At 36.4% G+C, this 24,949-nt stretch overlaps 3 protein-coding genes across 7 annotated transcripts; 2 read left to right on the forward strand and 1 right to left on the reverse strand.

The window, feature by feature from the left end:
- Positions 1-4,221: 4,221 nt before the first annotated feature.
- LOC126856687 (uncharacterized) lies at positions 4,222-7,116 on the forward strand. Of its 2 annotated transcripts, none has more exons than XM_050605428.1 (4): positions 4,222-4,441; positions 4,729-5,046; positions 5,363-5,602; positions 6,131-7,116. In XM_050605428.1, exons 1-4 carry the CDS (start codon positions 4,223-4,225, stop codon positions 6,290-6,292), a joined length of 939 nt encoding a protein of 312 aa, XP_050461385.1. In that variant the 5' UTR covers position 4,222; the 3' UTR covers positions 6,293-7,116. The 2 variants fall into 2 exon arrangements, with proteins under 2 accessions (XP_050461385.1, XP_050461384.1); XM_050605427.1 differs by having other exon boundaries at positions 4,223-4,441; positions 6,071-7,116.
- Positions 7,117-7,207: 91 nt separating this feature from the next.
- Positions 7,208-11,250, reverse strand: LOC126856682 (zinc finger protein 611-like). Of its 3 annotated transcripts, none has more exons than XM_050605419.1 (8): positions 11,169-11,250; positions 10,798-10,857; positions 10,407-10,642; positions 9,944-10,287; positions 9,371-9,716; positions 8,798-8,965; positions 8,490-8,657; positions 7,208-8,418 (listed from the first exon to the last, which is right to left on the reverse strand). In XM_050605419.1, the coding sequence occupies exons 3-8, from the start codon at positions 10,588-10,590 to the stop codon at positions 7,430-7,432; spliced, it is 2,199 nt and encodes a 732-aa protein (XP_050461376.1). In that variant the 5' UTR covers positions 10,591-10,642; positions 10,798-10,857; positions 11,169-11,250; the 3' UTR covers positions 7,208-7,429. The 3 variants fall into 3 exon arrangements, with proteins under 3 accessions (XP_050461376.1, XP_050461374.1, XP_050461375.1); XM_050605417.1 differs by having other exon boundaries at positions 10,389-10,642; XM_050605418.1 differs by lacking the exon at positions 11,169-11,250 and adding an exon at positions 10,992-11,142 and having other exon boundaries at positions 10,389-10,642.
- Positions 11,251-12,433: 1,183 nt separating this feature from the next.
- On the forward strand, positions 12,434-24,352 carry LOC126856724 (BAG domain-containing protein Samui-like). Of its 2 annotated transcripts, none has more exons than XM_050605503.1 (3): positions 12,434-12,759; positions 19,917-21,368; positions 21,587-24,352. In XM_050605503.1, exons 1-3 carry the CDS (start codon positions 12,580-12,582, stop codon positions 21,974-21,976), a joined length of 2,022 nt encoding a protein of 673 aa, XP_050461460.1. In that variant the 5' UTR covers positions 12,434-12,579; the 3' UTR covers positions 21,977-24,352. The 2 variants fall into 2 exon arrangements, with proteins under 2 accessions (XP_050461460.1, XP_050461461.1); XM_050605504.1 differs by lacking the exon at positions 12,434-12,759 and adding an exon at positions 16,656-17,325.
- The last annotated feature ends 597 nt before the right edge of the window (positions 24,353-24,949 follow it).

Consider the following 24,949-nt stretch of genomic DNA (forward strand, 5'->3'; position numbering starts at 1 on the left):
TATAAAAAAGAAAATTATTATATAGTATATTTATATTGCAAACTTGAAATATTTGATATGTTATATTCTTATTATTATTTATGTTATGTCCTTAAAATAAGATAAAAATGACAACGTACTTAAAATAAAGCTATAGTACATTTACATACATATAAAGCTATAAAGTTGATAGCCTTGATACACAATATCCGTTTCTTACTACAATTTTTCTCTTGCTCTAGCTTTACAATAAACTTTTTTTCTATGAAATATCTTTCTCTTTTATATACGGCTCTATTTCAAGTTTCAACAACAAAATTGATAAATTTTAATTAAAAATATTGATATATAAAGGTCTGTATTCTTTTTAATTGGAAATTGTATTTATATAATTGTACCCAATATATTGCCAAAACTAAACAATCGATTATTAGTTAGATCATTGACGAGTAAAATTTATGTTAAATTAATATTTTTATTAGAAACTTGATGCAATGCTTAAAAGAAAATTAATTAAATCTATTTCCAAGCAAAAATTCAATAGATTTTTCGAAGAATTCAATAGATTAATACTAAAAGACATCGGTTTTTGAAATCTATATTTATAGAGAGGAACAAAATTTATATCGATATGATGAAAAACGAATTAGCCGGTTCAATGTATTTCATGCGGAATTCTAGAAAAATGTCGCCGCCCGACTGCTCCAGATTTTTCCTTAAGCCACAACCGGTTAACATTAGGCGCGTTATACAAACGCAACTGCCTTTCCGTGAAGTAGCTGGACAACTATCTCTTTTTCCATTATGCAATATTGCTTTCTTTGCACGGCACATGCAGGAAGTCGGTTACCGCGAGGAGAACGCCCTTCTCTGATATGCACAAATGTTACGGAGATTTCGTTAAACAGATGATTACAGCGCAAACGCCAGAGAGATTATGAATAATAATAACGATCTTTTGAACGATCTCTTCGATGGAGAAAGTCCCCGCGATTTTCTTGCCAGCGAAATCGGAGAAACCGATCGATAAACAGGCAAAAACGATTATCTGGAATCGATCGAATTTAATGTGACAATCGAATTCCAAGAGAAGACAAATGAGATAAACCAAATTCGAAATTAAAATAAAATAAACCAAATTCGAAATTATGTTTGCGGATTCTAATATGCTTTGTATTGCGTCTATTATAAAAAAGTATATTTTTTTTACTTATATATATATTTTATCCCATACATAAATATTCAAATTATGATAATTTCTTATGCGCTATATTACAGTCAAAATTCATATGCGCGATAAAATGAAATTGGTTATAATTATTCTAGCTATAAATTTTTTCTCGAAAAAAAATATGAAAGATTAAATTAAATCCACTATATAGCGACCGTGGCCTTGAAAATTATGTAAAAGTTTATTCTATCTCGTAAACCTCGGCCATTGTGCGTCGTTTACGGAGACCGAACCTTGGCGTGATCACGCGTCTCATAAGAAAGTCCCATGTTGGGCGCGCGTTACGTGCCATTTTTACACAAAGCCCCTCTCACTTTCACTCCGATCGGATTTTAATCGAGAAACCTTATCCACATGATAAACCTACGACTAGCAAGAGGTCGTCGGCGTGCTCGTTAAACATGACACTTTTCCGTCCCATTATCAGCAATTAGCGATTCACCAATTTCATGGAATATTAAAAATTTCCGGGCATCGATAAAGGAATTTCTTTTCTTTAATACGTTCAACGTAAAAGATTGATCAAGAAATATCTGTAACCAACTTTTCTTTTAATGTCATTCTGTGCAACTGCAAGAGAAAGAGAGAGAGAGATAATTAATAATTTCCGACATTTAGTAAATTCCATCTAAAAATCTCTTAAAAAATAAGCATTGTTAATAAAATTCTGATTAAATTTATAATTAAATTATTGCAAAGCACGCGTTATGTATAATTTATCAACAAATCAACAGAATTTGTTCTCTCAATTTTAGTCTAGCTAGTTTAATTAAATTATATTTAATTATTGGCAATTCTCGATGTATTGCGTGAAATTAAATTTAGATTTGACACAATGTTCCGCGAGTGATAATTTCATGTAAAAATAGTGTTACGCAATATTACATAGTCGACGTGTTATTACGGATGGAGAAAATAGCAGATTACCTTCGACCTATGTACTTATCCAACTGTTGTTGCTCTTTCGATATTCTAAAGATTTTCTTCTCCCTGGAGTTATTGTTTAACTTTAATGATCAAAAATCGCATTTTAGTCTCGATGAAACGTTTTCCACATAGCATAAATAAATTCTGATATTTTATGGCATACTCCATATTAAGATATGTATTTATGCTCTTGTTTTTGTTGGAAAAACTCATTTGAAACCAGTTTTGTGATATAAATATTATATAATCTTGAAAGTCAATTTTTAATATTTGTGACCTCGTATTTATAATTTTCAATAGAAATAGGGTTCAATAGGAAAACTTAGATGTAATTTATCTTAAGATGCAGCTTGCATTGTGCTTATCGCGGTTTAATAATCAATACTTGAGAAAAGATCGCATCTGTATATATTTAATATTTGAGTTTAGTATCAGCTAAATATTGAGTCGGGAAAAATCGCGTATCATTCAAATGTAATTCGAAGGTGATTTAAGAAGAGATTGGCATTTACAAAAATATGTTTTACTCATTAAAAAGATTGATAATAAAAATAATATTATTTTAAATCGTGTAATAAATTTTTTTGACAATTTATAAGTTATATGATATGTATGATGAGAATCTAATGAATTGCGTGAATGTTTACCAAATTCTTTTGAACAGTAATGTAAAAGTGAATTTATCAATAGAGATATACAGATGTAATTATTATTATAATTATTGAATTATATTATTATATATAATTATAAAATATATATATATATACATCATACATATATTACTTGGTAATTAATCAGTTCCGCACTAATTATTTCGAAACGAAGAAGTGCAAACTCGATTTAACTCATATAAATTTATCTTGAATGATCTGCAAACCATAACATAATTCAAAGTAAAATTGTATTTATAATTTTGTGCGCCGCATATCTTAATGCGTATGTACTTTTACATATATTTTACACATGTGTCTACTCTTCAAAAAAGTATATTTTTTTATGCATCACAAAATTTAGTCCCTACTTTTTTCGCTGCTATTTATAAATCGTCATACAAGCTGTATAAAATTCCCTAAAAACGAATCACCCGTAAGCGTCTTTAAAGAAAATTCGTGCCCGATTCGGTCACGTGGGTAGCGGAGGTTTGAATAGCGAGAATCAATGTTGCTCGCGCGCGAGAGCAGGTGCGAGGAAAGCGTGTTACTTTCTATGTATGCGAAACTCGAACAGCGGTTTCACGATCGGTTAAAGCCATTTCGGTCGTGACGATGACGTGCTCAACGAGCACGAGTGCTTTCCATAATAATTCTCGGATATGGCACACACTCATCTGGAAAGCTAGTTTCTAATTGCTTTAAACGATCAAATCGCCATAAAAAAAAAAATATTCTTCAAATAAAATATGTCCAAAATTCTTATCGCCGATTATATTTGACGAGCTTTTAGATTCGCATATTATTAACAATTTTTTTTTTTTTTAAGTTTTTTTAGATTTTTTAATCATCTCTTTTATATATCTTTATATTTCATTTTCTTTTACCGTTTCTTCAAATCTCTACCTAATTTAGCTTCTCCAATTTCATGTTTTCATTAACGATTCCGTAGTTTGAGAATCTTTCAATTTTTAAATTCAAACTTTCGAATCATCTATACTCTCGTAAATCTATACTCTATAAAGAACTATGACAGACAATGACCTTCAATGGGTTAAAGTGAGAAAAGGATCAGGCTGTATTTGTATATCGGTATCATTACTGGAGTAAAGCATTTCTTTGAGAAATCGCAGCTGCTTTCTCGCAAATCGACACTCATTAAATGAATATGCGCGGACGCACGTGTGCACGCGAGGGGAAAGTAAAGGGTACTGGTCAAGGGGACCATCGATACCCTCGAAAAATGCTGTTTAGATTTCAACAAAATTTCAACAAAAGTCGAAATCTACAACGAATTTGATGCATAGTTTTAATAATAATTAAATTATCATAATTCCTGCTCCTCTATTCTGAATGTCAATTTTAATTAAAATTTAGAATAAAATTAATATCACATACCTAGTTCTTCTTTTCTGATTATATTGTATTCCGCAGGATGTTTTGGGTGTTTCTGGGATTACTAGGCTCCGCCATCGCAGCGCAGAGTTCTTACGATCTGGAAACTAGAGCGGTTTCATTCCCCGGAAAGCCAAGCTTAGGACCGCTTTATTCATCCAGTTTAAACTCGGCCCAGGGATTCCGTGATAATAGTTACGAAGACAATGCGGTAACACCCACACCCTCACCGACGCCGATCTACAGGAGTCAACAACCGGTCAGTCCTGAGACTATGTATATTTTTATCTATGAGTGCATGCATGTGTATTTCTATCATATTAAATTACATTTAAATATTACAATAAAATAGCAAATAATACAATAATATAAAATACAAAAAATATTTTTACATGTGAAAATTGTATTAATAAATTATTATTTCTTATAAATAAATTATAAAAAACGTTATATAATTGAGATACCTGATTAGTAGATGCATTAGATTGAAAAAAATTCGTCCTTATCGATAAAAAGAAATTACGATGAAAAATTATTCTGCCGTAGTTATATCGCAAACCGACGGCGACGCCGATAGACGCTCGTGATTATCCTCAATCGACGGCCATTCGTATCGGTTCTCCATCGCGAGCTCCTGCTCGAGGCCAATACGGACCCAATAACGGGCCTACGCAAGAGGAACTCGAGGAGGAGAAAGAAGAGCCTGATCGTCTCAGCCTTCTTCTACCCCAGAGCAGATTCGATTGCGTCAACAAGCAAACCGGCTACTACGCTGACGAGGATCTCAATTGCGAGGTTTTCCATTACTGCCAGGACAATGCCAAGCACTCTTGGATCTGTCCAGAGGGTTTCACCTTCCACCAAGTTAGTGAAAACACATATGTTCTTCATTTAATTTTTGATTAGAGTCTTTATATTTGTTGATATTTTGGATCACTGAAAAATATTTCTTATTATTATGATAAAATTATAATAAGTCTACTTCTAGATACTTTAGGTAATAAGAAAATTACAGTAATGCCTCTCATAGCAATTTACTTATATTTTTTTTAATAATATGTACTAAATATCATTACAAGTTGCAAAATGCAAAATGCTCAAATACTTATTTATACAACTTGTATCTTTTTGAATATTTAAATCTGTATGTAACTGATGAATCTAAAACCGATTGTACCAGGTGCATTTAATCTGCATGCCACCCAGCGGCGACATCAGTTGTAAGAAGAGCTCACAATATCATTTCGTCAATGAGTATCTATACAAGCCATTGAATCTCCAAGAGGCTGAAAATAAACCTAATGTTACTCTGAGATATAGTGAAAGGTATTACCCTGCTGATATTTACACCGATGAGAGAGAGGTCGGTGACTATCAGATCACTCCTACAGTCGCTCCGACGCGTCGTCCTGCTCCACAGGTATAATCATCGTCATTGAATTGTCATAATCATTTCAAAGCTTATATTTAGACCATGTGAACTGAAAATTGCCCATTTAAAATCCATATTTCTAGCCATATTTCTTTAACATTTGGAAGCGACAAAATGCTGCCCTTTTTTAGAGAAAACTTAATATTTAATAAACTTAAATTTTTTTTAAATTTCTTATTCAGAGTATTTGCACAAAAACTATGCATTTTACAAAAATCTTCCAAATATATGAAAAATAAAAATTGTGACTTTAATTTCAAATTTTCAAGATTTGCATTTCTATGATATTTTCATATTGTTAACAAATTTAATCAAAATTTTCTTGCAAGATTTCTAAATTATACACGACAGAAATTCGGATTCTTCTATTTATTTATAGAAAAATGCAAATTTGATGTATTTACTCCTCTTAAAATTGACCGTACATTGACACGTTAACAATTAGGTCTTGTACAGGCCTTTGTAAGTCCGCAACCTCAAAGTTTGAACAGCATTCCCACGTCGGTTCGTCCACAGTCCACAGGAGCCCCGCAGTTCCGTCTCCCGGTGAATCAGGTATTCCACAGCCCCGAAGAAGTCAACATCCCCCTTCAGCATAGGCGACCGCAGCAGCAGCAACAACATCATGTTCTCAGACGATATCCTCAGATCCAATCCGACGCAGAGGACTACGAATAAATTCTTATTGTTAGAAATCTTTAGCTCTCTATGAATTCAACTCATTCATTCGAATTGTTAAATTCTTCACGATTCTCTTATTAATTACCGATACTCGAAACATCTTTCGAATTATTTAATATTTTTCACAATTCTTTTCTCGCGAAATCGATTAAAGATCACAAAATTCAAGATTCTCTAGAATTTTTGAATTATTGGCGAGCGTTGAGCGGGAAAACTGCGATGCGGTAGCCAATTAATATGTCGCTCTTATGAAAAAGTTGTAAGTTTTAAGTTGATTGGCTACCACGTCGCTTTTGCCGCGCGGCATACGTTGTCAAGTGTAGAAGCCATTAAGGCGCGATTTTACTTTACGTTTGTCAACGTGTCGCATGCGATGATTGGTTACCAGATAGAAAATTCTTAGAATTTCTATCGAAATTCTTTATTCGATAGCCAATCACCGCATTCGATAATGGTTGCGTTCCGATTTTCACTGCTAGTACTGAAAATTTATAGCTTACGTCATGTACACTCTAAATTCAGTATGGTAGTAAATATCGGAACACGGCCAACGTCAGAGATTTATAACGAAAAAAAAGCGACAGAACTAGTTGCAAGATAAGAAAAATGCGTAAATTTGATTTAAATTAATTGTTGAATTAATAATAATACGATAATCAGTACTTCTTCTTAATTAACTGCTAATTAAAGCTAATTTAATTATTGTAAATAATAAACGATCAATAATAATTAAACAGTATGCTAAGTTTGTTTGTATTCGTAGTAATTGACTTTAAAAATTGATAAGCGAGATGGCCAATAAAATGTTGCGTTATTTTTAATCGCGTTCATGAATTCACATAATTATGTATCAAGCGACCTCATAATTGTAATCAATTTCTATCCGCAAATTATTCCAAGAAATATCATAAATGTTTAAAACCTAAACAAATTTATTTATATAATTTAGGTCAATATATATATAAATTAATTTAACATGTATTAATTTAACATTAGAACTTGAACGCTATTTTTTCACTCATAATTTGGATAAAACTTTATGAAGTACAAGCGCCTTGTCATTATTGTGACAAGCATTTCACATATTTGTCGCCAGTTTTGCTCCAATTCTGACTTCTGTATTCAAAGCGCTGATCAGCACGGCTTTAACGTTTCCGCAATTCTGCGTCTCCAATGCATGTTGTTTTGTTTCGCCCTGCAGCTATCCTGAGAATCCTTCGGCAATATCATCACCTCCGAATCCTCGCCGTTTGCCGTGGATTTTTCGTTCAAATTTACCTCCGCCAATTGCTGCGTAGTGAGCTTCTTGATCGTGGAGACACAATTAGATTCTCGAAGACAAATTATATCATTCTCTCTACAGGTATTACAATTTTCTATCCCTTCCCGAGTCTTCACATCTCTTCTCACTGTTTCGTCCTCATCCCGATTGCCTTTTTCTTCCTCATCATATCTCGCAATCTTATCCTCGTAGACGTTAGTCGGATCATTTCGGTCTCCTGTTGCTCTCGGAAGAGTCGACTCAATTCTCGAAGACGTGGCCATGTTGGAATCATGGTTCTCTTGCGGCGTGAGTTTATTGTTGGGATAAGAGTTCACTCTGGAATTCCTATCCTTGAGGCAGCTGCGCACAAAATAATTGTGGCTGCTGGCACTCTGGGGGTATAACTTTTCCTCGATCCGACAGTTAATTACTACGGCTTCGGCAATCGGAATCGGCACCGTATACGTGAACGTTTTTTTGTCGGTCCTATCCTCTAGCCGCCTAATGTTGATAGGTCCGTTGATCACCGGTACTGCGTTGCTCACCTCACTAGTGGTTTTTATTATAGGCGTAATATTGCCCATAGAATCCAGTCGGGAGTTGATCTGATCAACATGAGAACACGGAAATGCCGCCGTGATCTTGCCGGGACTTTTCGGCTGTGTTTTCCTCGGTTGTTTCTGTCTTGATCGTTGCTGATTGTTCTTCGTCGAACAACTTCGCGAGTCCGCTTCGACGATTGGCATTTCGCGCGTCTCGCAGCTAAAATCCTCAGTATGATGGTGCCTGATATGCCGATTCAGGTTATCCTTGCGTCTGAATGGCGTTTGGCAGTACTCACAGGAAAACGGTTTCTCGTCTAGAAAAAGTAAGCAAACTAAAAGATTCGAGAAATGTCATGTAAGAATGTTCATATGATACTTAACGCACCTGAATGTACAGTTAAGTGTCGTCTCAATTCGCTCTTGGACAGAAAAACTTTGTTGCAATGGGCGCAAGAGAATGGCCTCTCCCTCTCGTGAGTCCGTTTGTGTCGTTTCAACAAGAATCGGTCCTTGAAACTCTTGTTGCACTCGTCGCATGTATGCGATCGTTCGCCTATAATAGTAATCATTTACTCGTTATTTCTCTCATTTGCATATTCTTTGGAAAATCGAATTTTTTGTCAATTTTTACTAAGAATTAAAAAAAATCTACTAAAGTATAATTTGACAAAAAACAATATTTTTTCCACTTACTTGTATGCGTTCGCATGTGACGTTTCAGATTTGTTAATATGCGGAAGGATTTGTCACAGGATTTGCATTTATACATCGCCGTTGCGTTGTGCACATTTATGTGATTTTTTAAATCATCTCGTTTGCTATATCGTTTGTTGCATTCAGGACATACAAACTGTTTTTCCTCTAAAATATTTGAATTGTAGTCACATAAATATACACAAAGTATGTATTATTTTCTTACAATTCTTTAAAAAAAATAGCTTATAATCTTTATTTAATTTTCCTATATTAATTATTGTTTATTTTAATTATTAATATCGATATACAAGAGTTGTCAATAAAGAAACCGAATTAAAAAAAAAACCCCATATATGATGACACCGAATACAATTTCATTCAAGCCAAAAAACGTAAATTAAGAATAGCGTCATGCTCATGGTGTAAGAGTTGCTAAAAAACTCCACTATACAATGCCGCAAGACAGATGACCTCACGCCATCGCATTCGGGCGCATTTTTTTTTTTTTTAGTTTCTTTATGGACAGTCCTTATACATTACAGAGAGAGATTAATTTCAAAGTATTCTTACTGCTGTGGGAAAACATGTGCCTGTTGAGTTTGTTCTGCTGGGGGAAAGCTTTTTCACAAAGGTTGCACTTGTATGGTCTGTGCCCTTTATGAACCCTTTCATGATACTCAAAGTGAGAGCGTTTGACAAAGCTCTTATCACAGAAGGTGCATTGATATGGCTTAATGCCTGTCACACAGGCGTCATGATAACACTTGTCTTTTTTGTTACGAAAAATTTTACTGCATACATTACACTTATATTTTTCTGGGGTGCCTGGTATTATTGTTATATGACTGCGATCACGACATTTGATGTTCTTATTCTTCTCCACGGTTTTTTCGAGCTTCTCCTCTGCCTGATTACACTGAAAAAACAAAAATATATGTTCCATCAGTTAGCGCAATAAGCAATTATCACTTTTTCTTATCAACAATTGTTTTTAAATCTTAGCTTTTAATTTCTTATATGTGTAGTAATAGAAGCTAGTAATTTAAATTTAACATTTTTAAATCAATATAAAGTTGGATATTATATATATAATAATAAATATATATATAAATAAAAATTACATTGAAATCTATGTTTTCTTACACAAGGAGTTTGCAAATTTGCAGAATTGTGATCATCTCCTTTTTTTAAATTGGAACAAGTGTCCAATACTACATCACGGGTCTCTATCTCTGGAATGTATAACTTGTTGGAATCATTACTGGTAATTGTATCATTTATAGCAAACTTGTAAACTCCATCTTTATCAAAAGTGACATTTTCATAATGAAGATGTGATGATTTGCACTCAGTGGAAGTGGAGTCAAGACTCTGGCTCTCTTTAGACTTGGAATCTTTGTTGATGACTAGTTCTAATGGCAATACAATCTCTTCACTGGACAATTTGTGTGTATCATTTGAATCTCCATTTGTGGAACATAGTTTTTCTGCAATATATTAAATTTATTACAAAAAGGAATGATTCAAAAAACATAAATTCAGATTAAAAAAATCTGACGAACACAAAACTCTAGAAAAAGCTATGTACCTAAGTAATCTTGAGTGCCTTGAGTATGTTTAGCTTGACAGATTTTGCAACCATGCTCCTCATATAGCAAACACATTCGACATTTAGTGTGACCGCAGCTATCCTTGATAAGTCTTGAGAAAGACGCATTTGTAAGTTGTCCGCAATTTGGACATTCTTCGCTCATTGTAAGGCATTTTCTGAATTCCTTGGGAAATATCATACCCTATTCTCTGTATACTTTAAAAGCTTGTATAATCCTTGGTTATTTAAATCTAAAAAAAAAAATTTATTATATATCAATCATTTACACACATAATAAAATGCAATAAAATAAGATTCTAATAATAGTAAATTATAATGGATGCGTAATGATTTAGTCATAATTATTTTTTAATAACTTGACAAAACCCATTCAAATCTTACTTACAAACTGCTCATTGATGTTAAAAGTATTAAATTACATTGTTTCATGTCTCTGATTATGTGCCTGCAAATATTTTAGCGACAATTTATTACTTATAAATATTGTATATATGTATTTATGCATTATTTCTAATTTATCCACAGATTTTTTTTTATCAACAATTAAATAAATAATAATTATACATCTTTAATACATACTACACATATAATATCTTGTATGTAATAATTTATTTATATTTGTATCTCTCTCATATTAATTACAACCTAATCTTCCAGAAACTTTTACTTTTACAGTTTTTAAAAAATTCTAGGAATTTATTCTACAATAAAACATTTCTTTATCAGCTAAAAAAAAATAATGACGTATATACAAACTTCTCGACAAACTGCATTTTCTGCATCTAGAACCTAGAGTGCAACGTGCAACCTGCAGCTCGAGATACAGTCAGTAATCAATTGTGTTCGGAGGTGCGTTCCAAAATTCACTCCTTATAATAGAATAGTACTTGATTGACCAATTAAAACAAAAGAGAAAAATTCCTTTGTTCTGATTGGTCAATTAAACAATTCGAAATTATATTATAATGTTATGCATGAGTTCCGTTTCACGTATTGAGCGCATAGATCATCTAAAAATCTATAGTTCACGTAACATATATTATAAATTTTTAAACGATCTATGCGCTCTATGCATGAAACGCAACGCAACCTAAATAAAGCGTTTAACGGATCGGAATATCGTGGGGAAATAAAAATATTGCGTAAATTGAAAATAATAGTTGCTTTCCATTTACATAAAAACTCAGATAATTCTCACTTATGACGTCATAACTCATAGCGTATTCGATTTGTTGACTGTGGGTCGAGTCGAGTAAGATCTCAAGTTCGATTTGAAACTCAATGACTCTAAACTATCATGGCGGAAAGCGGTTTATGATTGGTTTCGTGATTCATAAGCGGGGAACACACTTTTGCATAAGCGCATAACTATAAGCATAAAGAAATTGATTGGTCCACAAACATATGCCTAACAAAATGATAAAATAAGTTTATCTCGAATTGATTTCTTTTCACATACCTTTGCTAAACATCCATATATTTTGTATACAGCTATACTAACTTTATATGCTACACACAAGTTTAAAATTAATAGAATTATAAATAGTGTATGTAAGTTCCATTAGAACATTTTATGAAGTTACATTATATGGAATTTGCTCTTAACATATATATGTTATGGGGGTGAACTGACTGCACTAATTCGAAGTTTATCTTTCTTCTTCTAGTGTGAAGACAAAAAAATAAACTAATGCAGCCAGTTCATCTATAAACAATAAACCTTATATCGTTATGCATTTGCACTGAGAAAAAAGAGAAGACAAGAAATAAATTGATAATTTATGTTATTATAAGCTATATTACAAAATACAATGAGAAGACTTTATAGTGTGTATATTTAATGTTTTTCTTGTTTTGATTGGTCAATTAAATGCTATTCTGTCCTGTGAGTGAATTTTGGAACACAACCGTATGAGTGAGTAGAGCGCGTTTCTTCGAACGCCGCTCGTTTGTCGGTGCGCATGCGCGCTTCTCCAAACGCCATTCGTTCGTTGGTTCGCCGCGCAGCGCACAGCACACTTTCAGTCACGCGCAAACCTTCGCGCGGGAAAGGTGTTCGTTTTGGCGGTCAAGATACAAGAGAGAGAGAGAGAGAAAAAAGTGAAAATATCTCTTCGTGTTGTTGAGAAACCGACAAAAGGCGCGCCGTGTCGTCGCCCCGACGACAATGTCGTTTTACTTTCGCGATTCACCGCGTTTCGCGGATCGATTGCGCGGCATGCCAGACGACGAACTTTTACGGGAGGTCAAGCAGAGGTTCAACGAGGACAACGAGGATGCATTCTTGGAGTCTGGCAGACGCACCAGAGGTGACTCCTTCGATCGGCCTTTCCCGCACTTTCCGAGAGTGAGTAGAAAATTGATTTCGTTTTCCCTTTACCCTTATCCCTCCTCACACGCGCGTGTGTTTGGAACCACGATCGCGTTCGAATATCTGCTCGCGAATGCCAAAAGATTGTCAAGGCGCTTTCTCGTCGATCTTTTTATTCTCTTTTCTTTTACCTCTCTTTCCCCCTCTATTTCTTTCTTTTTTTTTCTCGATCAAATGAAGCGAATCTTTTAAATTAATATTCATTTTTGTCCCATCCGTTACCAAAGATACTCGAAATATTGCGACGCGTTTCATGCTTTTATTCTTACTCTTTATAATTAAACAAATATGTTTGTGTGTTTGTTCTTAAAAGAGGGAAATGATTTTCAAAGTTTATGTTTATATAGTTAGAGCGAGATATAAACATTGACGTATATATCCGACTATCGATGCAAGTTTGCGATAATAATGTTGTCGGTTTACGTTCGTAATGTGTGTTTGCGCGCGAGATTCGAATCGGAGCGACTTGGCGCGCGTGCTGAATTTCTTTATATATTATTATATTTATAGCCGTCCTAAAATCGCTGTTACCGACGATTGTGTCTCGAGACGATCTTCATCGCGCATCGTTTTTTCTTCAATTATTCTCGTCCCGTTATTTTCAGATTATAAAAAGAGTATCCGTGATTCTGTTCGATGTTTTCGCAAGCGGAGATACAGATCGCGTAAATGTGTCGGTATAATAAAGATAAATATCGATACGCGCAAATTAAGATACATTAATGACACTGTCATCATGACAGATATATATACATATATATATACTCCAATATATTCGAAGGCACTTTTGACGATGATCGTCGTCTCTAGAGAAAAATGACTCGAATTTATTATGCGGAGTGATTAAAAAACTCGCCTTTCTTCCTCTTTCTAACTATATGTGATAAGAAAAGAAACAAATTACTGCTTTTTATCGTGAATATCGCAATACCGGAAATATCATAGATACGCTTTCCAGACACTCCCTAACTTCAATATCTCGCGAAAGGGTCTTTAATCGCCATTCGTGAATAGGTCTGAGAGGCGAAATAGCGTCCTGTTTAACTGAACCCCTCTCCCCCGAAACGAGTTTCAGCAGCACATATCGAGGGTAGGCCACCCCTATCGATCTCGGTTTGTTGAGAGAAACGACATATTTCTGACCCTTCTGTGCGTGTGTATAAGTATACATTTCCCAAGTCCCTTGATGACGAGAGATGCGTCATGTTGCATGAAAATCATATTATAAAAATAAGCATTATAAAATTTAACGAGCGATCCGTCCGATTGCAATTTTAAATTGTAAAGTTAAGCAGTTTTATGTGCTACTTTCTCGAAAGTAGTCGATCGATTCGGTTTCTCTTTTCTCTTTTTTTTTATTTTTAAATATATTTTTTATCTCGCTTTTCATATTTTTTGCCGCAATAATTTGTTGAAAACCGGTCGCTCGAATTCTATGAAAGTAACCCAGTGACGTGATCGATAATGTTCCGGGAAACAATCTTCGCGACACGAGGTATGCTAATTGGCGCGTTGACAATGCGGAACAGGTGATTCGGTTATATGTATAGTAATAGTCTATAGGTAGAGAAAAAGAAATAGAGAGAGAGAGAGAGAGAGAGAGAGAGAAGTGTGCCTATTATGTAAAAGAAATTGTATCGTCAATATGTATGTATATTTCGCATACTTCTTTTCGTCATCTCCTCTTTAAGTCTTTCTTCTATTCTGCCCCGGAAGGAAGTATGATATTACGCTCTTCATGAATGATTCATCTAATTTCTAAAGATATGCGAGGTATTTACATTTAGAAAAATTTTGAAAAGTTCTTTGGGACAAATTGTAAAATATAAGAATATGTCTTGTTTAATTTTTCTCTCGTGTATCTTATTTAAAAATGGCAAAAGTATTTTAGTTAGATTCAAACGTTAGAAGTGACTATTATCTTATCGGTGAAAGTATTGCAGAATAAAGAGATAAATTCACGCGAGAAAAATATACAGGGTGGATATATTAGTTTCAAATGTACAGAAGTGTTTTTTCATCCATTTATTGAGTAGAGTTTTTTAAAAAGCTGATTATCTCAAAACTTATGGAACGTACCATATTTTAATGTCACTTGAAAGATAATTTAATTTTTTATATCTTTTATTTTGATACTTTTTGTTAAAAAACGAATGCTTTGCCTGATATTTGTAAAAATATATAAAATAACCGTAATTTCGTCAGAGGTTTTTGGGCGTTAACTTTTTAAGAAAGCATTTTTCGATCCATGTTTATAGAAAATTTTTTATTCAAAAGTAAATTTCCTATAAAATCTCAAAGTCTAGCCGGAACGTTTGGGCCCACTCTGTAGAATAAAACATTCTTTTTTTTTTCGGGAAGGTCGAACCTGAAAATTGTAAGAAACATATGATTTTGACAATCTAACACCTGCAACAAAGTGCGTCGTCTGTGCGTGGATCTACGCACAGCTGTATATACGGTTGGCAATAGAGAGTTGCATTTACACACGTTAGCGTTATTTATACACGTTTAACGTACTAAACTTTGTCACGTTACACAACGTGTCTTGCGTAACAAAAGAGCGCAATTGTCACTCGCTCTTTCGAACAGTTTAGCTTCACAATTCGATAATTCGTGATAAGATTGTCATCTCGTAAAAATGACTTAAGGTTGTATGTATCATATCTCGAAAGTAATGAAAAAAATGATGAAAAAATATAAATTGTTCTACACGCCCTTTAAAAGCGACAGTAAAAATTTCACATTGATTTGCAAACGTGGATTAAAAGTTATTTCAACGACAAAAGTAAAAGTTTTTCGCATTTATTTATTTAAAATTTGGTTTCTATCGTAAACATTTAAAAAGAAAATCGTTGTATATTAATAATCATTTCGACAATTATTCGATTTAACAGTCACGGTACTTGGTTGGAGATTCGGTTTCTTAATGGATGAAGACGAAGCATCAAGTGAATTTCACGCTACGGCTACGCGTCCTCTCTCCCTTCTCTCCCTTCTCTCCTCCGAATGAATAGCCTTTCGTGGCGGACTCGTGCCATCTTCTCGCGGCTCGTGCTCTCCTGATATCGCTATCGATCACCGTAGATCATCGATCGTCATTATCGATGATCCCGCGAACGATCTGAGCGAACGAGCTCAGCGCGCGACGCTTCTCCAGATACGAATGTTTTATATATATCCGGTAGTAGTCCCTTTAAAAAAAAGGGAAACTGCCGTATGCAATTGCGATACGTTATGTCATTTACTTGCGATTAATATACAACATGAGCGCCATTTAGGGTTACGTAGTGAATTCGAGTCGCGCCGAGTCATTTTCGCCGAACTCGTTATCCCGTATGCATAACATTGCGATTCATTCATCGCTATATATTTCGCTCTCTAGTCCGTTTTCCTTAAACGGGCGTCCATTTTTTTCTTAAAAAATATCGAACTTTGTTCAGTATTTTCGCGTTATTCGCAATGCGTGTTTCGCAGAATATTTAAGTGCGAAGAAAAGTTTCTTCTATCTAAAAATATAGGTCACGTCTCTCTTTCTCTTTCTGCCTCTCTCTTTCGATTGTTCGAGAAGGGTCTGTTGGTTTCACCAACTTACCTATCTATATTCATATTTCTCTGTGCTTTCCAAAATAAAGAAAATTGATGCTTCGATAAGAACACGAGACGAAAAAAAATGCAATAATTAAAAAATAAACGAACCCGTTCTCGTCGTCAGATTTATAGCATTTTTGTCGATAAATAGAATGTGAGAGAAAGAGAATGATTAAACGCGAGAAGATTCTAGCAAATTCTCGCGGCCGCCTCCGCTCGCCGTGGTGGTCACGTGGCACGCGACCCACACGTAATCGCGCATTTAAGTTGCCCGCCGCAGCCCGCGCCCAACGTCAGTCTCGCTGTTGTCCGCGTCCGCGACGGTCGTGTGCGTACGCGCGCTAAAACATAACACGTGCGTCGTATGCGTGTTTTCCTTCCTCGTGAGAGAAAAAGAGAAACGAGTCGACCTTGAAAAAAGTACGCTAGTGTCGGCGAGTGAGAAAGAGACGCAACGAAGTATACAGTCGCTTATATAATCGCGGCCGGAGGCAGAAGCGCGAGAGGAGGAAACGAGGAAAAGTCAAGAGAGAGAGAGAGAGAGAAAAAAAGATTAGTGAGTGTCAGTAGTGCGAGTGTGTGTGTGTGAGAGAGAGAGAAAGAGTGTATGTGTGTGAGGGAGAGATAGATTGCGAGATTTCGAGAAGAATTTCGCGAGATCCTTTTTCTCGACGTCTTCCAATCGCGCTTTCGAGAGTGTTCGAGAGTCGCGCGTGCACACTCGTACGGTAAGAGAAATTTATACCCCGATATCCGGAAAAAAAGAAAGGAAAGAAAAATATTTGCATATTGAGAGAAAAAAAGAGAGAGAGAGAGAGAGAGAAAGAGTTCGTGTCGCGTATCCAAAAACGGACACGGGCTCAAAAACAGGTCCAGAAAATGGACTCGCCTGTCATCGTGGACACAGCATCCAAATTCGGACGAGAGATCGATCTGGACCGCTCGTTCCCCGTAAGTGACGTTACATCCACTTTTTTTCTCTTTTATTTTCTTTCTCGCGTGACCGGCAATGATGAGAGAGGAAGGTGCCTTCGCGGAATCGTGCCTCGGTATCTTTATTCCGAGAAAACATAACCTCCTCGTGAAGTTGACATTAGAGTTTTTTTCGTTGAGAAAAATTCGTTCGCAAACAGGTTAACCACTGGCGAATTGAATAAACGTTTCGCTACTTGTCATTGATTATGCGTTACGAATGGTTAACTTAACATCGCTACTCAAATCTCGATTACAAAATGATATCGATAGTCTTTTTTCTGGGAAAGACAATCCGGACCTTTTAATGCAATCGGAGACGCGCACGATATTTTCATACGTTTTGCGTTTTATTCCACTCTCGCTAACGTCCTCCTGCTTCCTCTGCTGAAGATTATGTATGTTTCCTCCCCCCCCCCTCTCTCTATTTCTCTCTCTGTCTGCTCTTCGCATTCCGCAACGAGATCGCGTGGAAATCAGAAATAGCATGGAACTCGCCGTATTTTTCGCGGTGATAAAACGCGTAGTTTGAAAAAAAAAATGAAGATATTATTGCGGCTTGATTTTTTACTCGTCGCGAGAGGCTCGGACAAATCTGGATTATCGTCGTAATAATTATCCGGATAAAATAACACGTATCGAACGTCATAAAATTTCGCGCATATGGGAGAAAAGAAAATCCACACGAGGAATTATCGCGAATAATTGCGGCGTGATCGCCAAAAGTATCGAGTGACCATGACGTCACAAACCCATTTAGACTCTTCGTAATCATTATTATCGCGATCGATACCGCTATACGCGATACGATGTACGTTACGTCGCGAGAGGTGCGGCGATTCTACGCGTGACGTCATTTTGGCGCGTTATCGTATATATACGGTACCTTATCGAGATTCGTTCGATCGCGCTCTAGATTGCGATTTCGTGCACGAAGAAACGAACACGAACTACTTTATATATGGCACCGTTCTTCCGCACGTCGAGGATGACGTTTATGCCGCGACGGTTCTGGAACGCGTGACGAACGGCTCGCGTAGGTGTATTTGCGCGTGCTCCAACGAAACGGAGACGGGAACAAGAAGGGAACGCGACCGAGCACAATCGTCGTCGTCGTCGTCGTCGTCGTCGTCGTCGTCAACCCCCACCTTCCTCTCTTCTCCTCTCCTTTCATGTATGAAATCATCCGGTGGAAATAAATTTTTTCCAGAAAAAAAGATTTTTTTTTTTCCTTTTAATCTTGAACATTCTTCAACATTTTCGAGATTCTTATTTATTCTTGGGTGCGGTGCGTGTGTGTTTTGTGCGTGACATTTGTCAATATTCAGATTTGCAAATTGATAATATATAACTCGAGTTTCTCGATACGACACGTGTATATTCGCGACTTTTGTATTTTGTCGATAATATCTTGTATTTCTGATTTTATTCATTTAACGCGCTCATTACAGAACACAAATATAGAAATCTGTGGGAAATTTATAGCAATTATATTACTAGCCAAAATGGAAAACTCGCGAACAGAAATTTTTAAATTCTATAATATTTATTCCTCTGGGAAAAAATAAGATACGAAAAAAAATATTTACATAAAACATTAATCTATTCGTAAATGTCATTACGACTATTTTGATTAATGAGAATATTTTCTCGAAAATGTATAAAAACATGTTTTTCCTGATTTTATTAGACGAGAGAACTTCTTGCAACCATTTTTATCATGTACATATATAATGAATGAATGAATGAAACTAATTCTTGTTCACTGACAAGGTATAACATACTTATGCGTATTTCGTTTATTGTCGTGCACTTTCTCCTTTAATGTTACTTTAAAAATCTAGACTAGAAGATAAGAGAAAGTTTTTTTTTAATTTATTGTAGTTTTGAATAATGATATTAATCTGTAGCTTGTCAAACGGAGCGACGATGAATAAAATTTTTAGACCTAGGGAGAATTAAAATCTGAAAAATAACTGAATAGCATTCACAAATTTCCGCAGATGACATAAAAAGAGTCAACGCGGCAATGCGATACGTTTGTGAATTTTGTGAGCGCTGGGCCTGGGAGCCGGCAACGTCGTGCCGAAAATAGGAAAATCCGATTATCGGGCGTAGGTGCACGTATATAAAGCGCACGTTTCCCCGTTCTCCTCTCTACCTACTCTATTTTTCTCTCACGACTGTGACTTTCTTATAATGTCCATCCGCCGTTCCGCTAAGTGGAACGACGAAGTGACCTCGATTCGTCGCAGAAGGAGAAGAAGGTGGAGGATTCGTCACCTCGTGCCCGATTACGCGCAATTTCCCCTTTGAGGCGCCCTTGCTCATGCTTGTTTGATGAACAGATTGAAGAAAACGATTGAATATCACGCGTAATTACCGTCATTAATGCTCAGTATGTCTGAATCTAGTGAAAGTTGGGGTATGTACATACGATATTCGACAGTTGTAGGTGTGAAGCAGCGTATGGTGATATATAAACTATGAAAACATTTATTTTTACACGTTTAATACTGTGTTTTGTTTTTTTATATATTAAAAAATTTATATGATCTCTATTCTTGCAGGGTTTCCCGTTCGACGACGAAACCGACGTCTTTGATCGTCCGCGAGGCGATACCATCCGCGCGCACCTGGACGATCTCGCGGCGCGCCATCCTGAGCTCGCCGATCATTTGCGCGGTCCGCCTTGGCCGTTTAGTGGCTCTCTTTTACGCGATCGTCGCAATCGACGCCGCGGCTCTGGTGGTAGCAACAACGGACAACAACATCAAGTGGACGAGGACGCGCGTAGCCAAGCGAGCGGTAGCAGTGCCGCGAGCGGCGCGAGCGCTGTCAGCTCGCACAGTAGCGGCGAGGGGGACTTGACATCGTCATCCGCGATACCGCAATACGGTCTGCGCAACACGGTGGACATAGGCCAGCAGCAGCGACGTCGCAATATGGAGGTTAGTCCGGAGACGAGCGAGCGCGGTCAGCGTTCGATGTCGGCGCCGCCGGAGAATCGGCAACAGCAGCAGCAACAACAACATGGCCAAGATCAGCAGCAACAACCGCCATCTGGCCAAGGACAGAGATTTGTGTCTCGAGTAGATATCACACCGCAACACAATCAACAGCGTGCCCAGTCGCCCAGCAAACCATCGAACGTTCGGCACATTCCTATATTCGTAGAGGGCCGCGACGAGCCTGTTATGCCGAAGTTTGCGACTGACGATATGCCATCGTCCACGTTCCCTCACCACCAGCGGCAACCATCGCCGCCACATTTTCACAGACCGTCACACTTTAATGAACACTTTGGCAGACAACAGTGGCCGCCGTCGCATTTTCAAAACACATTCTACGATCCGGGCTTTGAGCCGCAGATACGAAAGCATCAACAGCAATATCAACAACCTCATCAGCAGCAGTATCATCAACAGCAGCCGCAGCACCATCAACAGCAATCGCAACACCATCAACAGCAGCCGCAACACCATCAACAGCAGCCGCAACATCATCAACAGCAGCCGCAACATCATCAACAGCAGCAACAGGCTCAACAGCCGCAATATCAACAACAAGAGCAAGAAATATCGAAACCTAAACCGCCGCCAGTCCCAAAGGACTCTCTGGAGAAAGTCGCCGAAGTACAGAAAGAAGTGGATAATTTAGCAGAGCAGGTGCGACGTTACGTCGGCGACTCTCGGCAAGACAAGCAGTACATTTACCTGGACGAGATGCTGACACGCGAACTACTCAAGCTAGACGACATCGAGACAGAAGGCCGGGAGAATGTGCGGCAGGCGCGTAAGAATACCATCAAAAGCATACAGGATACTATCAGCTTGCTGGAAACGAAAGTACCACTCGCTGACCAGCAGGAGCAACAATCCGTTATGCAAGAGGGAGAAGAGTGCTCCGAAGAGAAGAATCAGCAGGAAGAAGAGATCTCGCAAGTTCCTATGGATGTGGAGCAGGAGAAACAGAGCAACGAACCGATATCTCTTTCACCGGCGCCGTTATCGCCGACAAAGGTAAGAAATCGCTAGAATCTTGAAACAAATTGCGTTAAAATTCAAAATGTTCTATTATCAATAGTACATAAATTTCTCAATAGTAATAAATTCTAATTTATTTTAATTTATTTTATATTTCAATCTCTATTTGATTTATTTCTTTATTTCTTTTTCTATCATAATATTTATAATAGATCGTTCTATTAATTTGACATCTTGTTTTTTGTTTTTTGCAGACAAAAATGGAGTCTTTGGAAAATGAAAACACAATAATTATCGAATCCGCGAATCAGAGTGTCGCTCCTGCTTTCCAGCAAGATACTAAGATTGACGAAAAAAACGAGCAGAAAATAGAGAATCGCGCAGAAGAAAATACGGAGCAGCCTAATGTTGCATCGACGGACGAAACGACGAAGCTCGCGGAGAAGACGAGCGATGGAAAAGATGACATGACGACACAAAATAAGGATACAACGCCAAAACAACAGACGGAAGAAACGAAGGAGGGAAAGACGGAATCGCCGAGACTACAGAAGAAGGTGAAAAAAACGAAAAAAAAGGAGCAGCAACCAGTGTCTGAGCAAGCGATTCCGCTGCCACCGCCCTCGACGGAGGGCACAAAGTAAAGGAAGTGTTATGTAGCCGGACGAAGATAGGATTCGAGAAAAAGAATTGCTGTTAAAATGAGAATGAAGATCGCCGAGAAAGAGAATTTTGTACGTCCTGAAAGGACGATGGAAAGATTTCGAAAGACATCGAATAATTGCGCTGCAAAGTAACTCGACAACTGCGTAAAGACGTTGAACGCCAGCGCGGCAGCTGTCTTTTCTTTTTTTTTCTTTTTTTACTTTTTTTTCGATGCCAAGCTAGGATCAAACTAGTCGCGTGCAAGCTATGCAATGAACGAATTCTGCGAGTCACTCGTCATTGCCTTAGAATGAGGCCTTTTCTCTTTTATAGAATGGAATAAACGCGAGCGAACGGTGTCGTCCGTAAGCGTTTGCGCGAATAGTTGACTTCCTTGCGAAAACGGCCGTCTCGAGAAACAGAGTTTTCTAGAAACGGCTGCGTCTATATACCGTTATATTTTTTCAAAAAATCTACATAGAAGAAGAAATTCGCATAGGAAGAATATGCGCGCAGCGAGTAAATTTTTCTCTTTCATCAAGATGACAGTCTGTCATTCTTCTAACTTATTTACCGTTTGCGAACTGATGATGAGGGATTACGAGATGAAAGACGTGTCTAATTTATGTGAGATGAACTCGAAATCGCGCGCCAAAGTTACACAGTCGTTATTCTCTTATATAGCCGAAAAGAAACAATCAAAATTCCAGAGCATGTGACTTCGGGAACATCTTATATATAGAAAGAGACACGTAGTTTACTATATAGAGAAGCGCGCTGTATACTCAACCGTCGAGCAGACCAGATTGTATCGTAGACATTTATTTGAAATAACTTACATGATTCTATACGCAAAGATCGCAGTTCTATAAATAAAATATGTGTAATAGTTTGCACAAAATTTTAGAGCGTAAAGAAGATTATGTTTTAGAAAATAACACGTTTGATATGCAAAAAATTTTGCGATTTTTTTCATCCTGTATATTCTTCGCGCTTCTCGTATATGTACTACCGAATGACTGGATTGGTCTGCTCGGTAAGTATATAACGGCATTGTAATCGGTACAGTATTACGTGGAATATACACGTAACGACGCTGATAAGTTAATACTGATTTCTTATCGCATGCCTATTAATGATTAATAGGATGCCTATTATTAATTTATTGTATGTCTGTCTGCGAGATAATTTCTTGTTTGCGAGTTGTATGTTTGTTGTTCATGCTAATAATTGGCACGCACGTTTAATGTGTCATCGCCGCAATACGAAATATGTAATATATACATATGTATACACTTTAGAGTCGTGAACATTTGTTGCTGAAGTCTCTCGTTTCTTTCTTTTCAGAATTGTACAGAACAGTTTCACGCAACATGTTTCACTTAAGATAATTGTATTTTTTAAGAATTTTTTCAAATTTTAACCAGACAGTAATTAAAATCATATCTATGTAATTGGAAAAAAGATATATTAACCGTTTCAAAGATATGAGATATTTATAGTTGTAATTTCTTAAATTTTTAAGAAATTAATTTAATGAGATGTATGTAAAGTTTTTGAATCTCGAATGATTGAAAACATATAATTAATTTTAATTTGGAAATTTACTTACCAGATCAAAATATTGAAAATTGTAAAGCGATTAGATAAAAATAACATTTTGACCATTATCATGTCTTTGCTTAGGAAAAATCAGCTTTGATCTTCGCGAAGAGTCCATACGCGAAGCTCGCCGCACGAATATCCAGTGGTCCAGATTTAGCATTCGTTTGGAATTCTCAAAGCGTCAGATGCGCGATGCTTGAGAAAAGTCAACTCGAAATGTCAGAGATTCAAATCTCGTATATTTGAAGGCCTATATTTATATAAGTATTCTAGAGTCTTAAAAAAAAAAAAATATTACAGAGTATCGCGTGGAGAAGGAACGTGCATCATTCTTAAAGACTCAAATCAGAACTCCATTTTTTTTGGATTAGTTTATATTTATTTTTGAAAATTTTTGAAAAATTAATCAGAAATACTGTCATTACTAGTCTCTAAAAATATTACGTGTAGAATGCACTTATGATTGTAACTTGGCCACCGTTTTCGGCCAAAATCAAAGAATTTAGACTAATTCGAGGATCTCTTTCAATTTCTCGTTTGTAAGGATGACCTCCATTTATTTCCGTCTTCTATTCTCTTCCTTGCATCTGCACCGATCCTACTTTTCAGGTTGCTGGAAATTTTGTATATTTTTCGGATATGTGAGATGTATGAGAGAAAGAAGTGCACATGACGAAAGATACGTAATATATATACGACGAAAGTGTGTGACTATTTTATGAGATTAATCAGTAAAAAAGAAAATACAACAAAGTCTTCTCTATATTATATTCCACTCGTTTCATTCTCCAGAAATCAGAAACGAACGTAATAATACTACACTAATTGCGAAATAAATGTTGCCACAATGCTCTATCGATATTAAAACTTTCCATAATTCGACTTTGATGGAATTTTTTTTCTGCGATATGCGCAATTTAAGGAAAAACTGCGGTACCAATGACCTACTAATAACAACATCCGCCAAATGCAGCTGTTGTCTCGTCCATTGCCAAATTCTTGTGAATTGTTTGCACTTGACACGCTACAATTTGACTGTCATCTGGGAATACCTCGTTCGACCATGTGGCGAGAAAAACAATTTTGACGTTAGTCATCCGCGATTGTTGATATTTTTTGCGTATTATAAAAAAAGGAGCTGAGTAAAAATATACTTTTATGATCGACTGTGTGAACGCAAGAGAAAGATCGAATATCTTTTGATTTTTCTTTTGTGAAAATATCTTATAAAATGTAACATTTCTTTTTGGAATTAATGGAAAAGATAAACTTTTTCTTTTCGAGGCGTTGTACCCGAAATTATTTATTCGATAAAAGTGAACAATTTTATTTTAGATTTTTCTTACTCGATTGCTTTATTTTCATTA

The sequence above is a fragment of the Cataglyphis hispanica genome, chromosome 19 (assembly GCF_021464435.1).
Source record: "Cataglyphis hispanica isolate Lineage 1 chromosome 19, ULB_Chis1_1.0, whole genome shotgun sequence".
Lineage (NCBI taxonomy): Eukaryota > Metazoa > Arthropoda > Insecta > Hymenoptera > Formicidae > Cataglyphis > Cataglyphis hispanica.

Coding starts and splice junctions, on each gene's coding strand:
- LOC126856682 (XM_050605417.1), bottom strand. CDS start 10,590: ATGATATTTCCCAAGGAATTCAGAAAATGCCTTACAATGAGCGAAGAA. Junction 10,288..10,388: donor AGGCACTCAAGATTACTTAG/GTACATAGCTTT, acceptor AATATATTGCAG/AAAAACTATGTTCCACAAAT. Junction 8,966..9,370: donor GCACATGTTTTCCCACAGCA/GTAAGAATACTT, acceptor CAAATATTTTAG/AGGAAAAACAGTTTGTATGT.
- LOC126856724 (XM_050605503.1), top strand. CDS start 12,580: ATGTCGTTTTACTTTCGCGATTCACCGCGTTTCGCGGATCGATTGCGC. Junction 12,760..19,916: donor CTTTCCCGCACTTTCCGAGA/GTGAGTAGAAAA, acceptor CTATTCTTGCAG/GGTTTCCCGTTCGACGACGA. Junction 21,369..21,586: donor CGCCGTTATCGCCGACAAAG/GTAAGAAATCGC, acceptor TGTTTTTTGCAG/ACAAAAATGGAGTCTTTGGA.
- LOC126856687 (XM_050605427.1), top strand. CDS start 4,223: ATGTTTTGGGTGTTTCTGGGATTACTAGGCTCCGCCATCGCAGCGCAG. Junction 4,442..4,728: donor TCTACAGGAGTCAACAACCG/GTCAGTCCTGAG, acceptor ATTCTGCCGTAG/TTATATCGCAAACCGACGGC. Junction 5,603..6,070: donor CGCGTCGTCCTGCTCCACAG/GTATAATCATCG, acceptor GGTCTTGTACAG/GCCTTTGTAAGTCCGCAACC.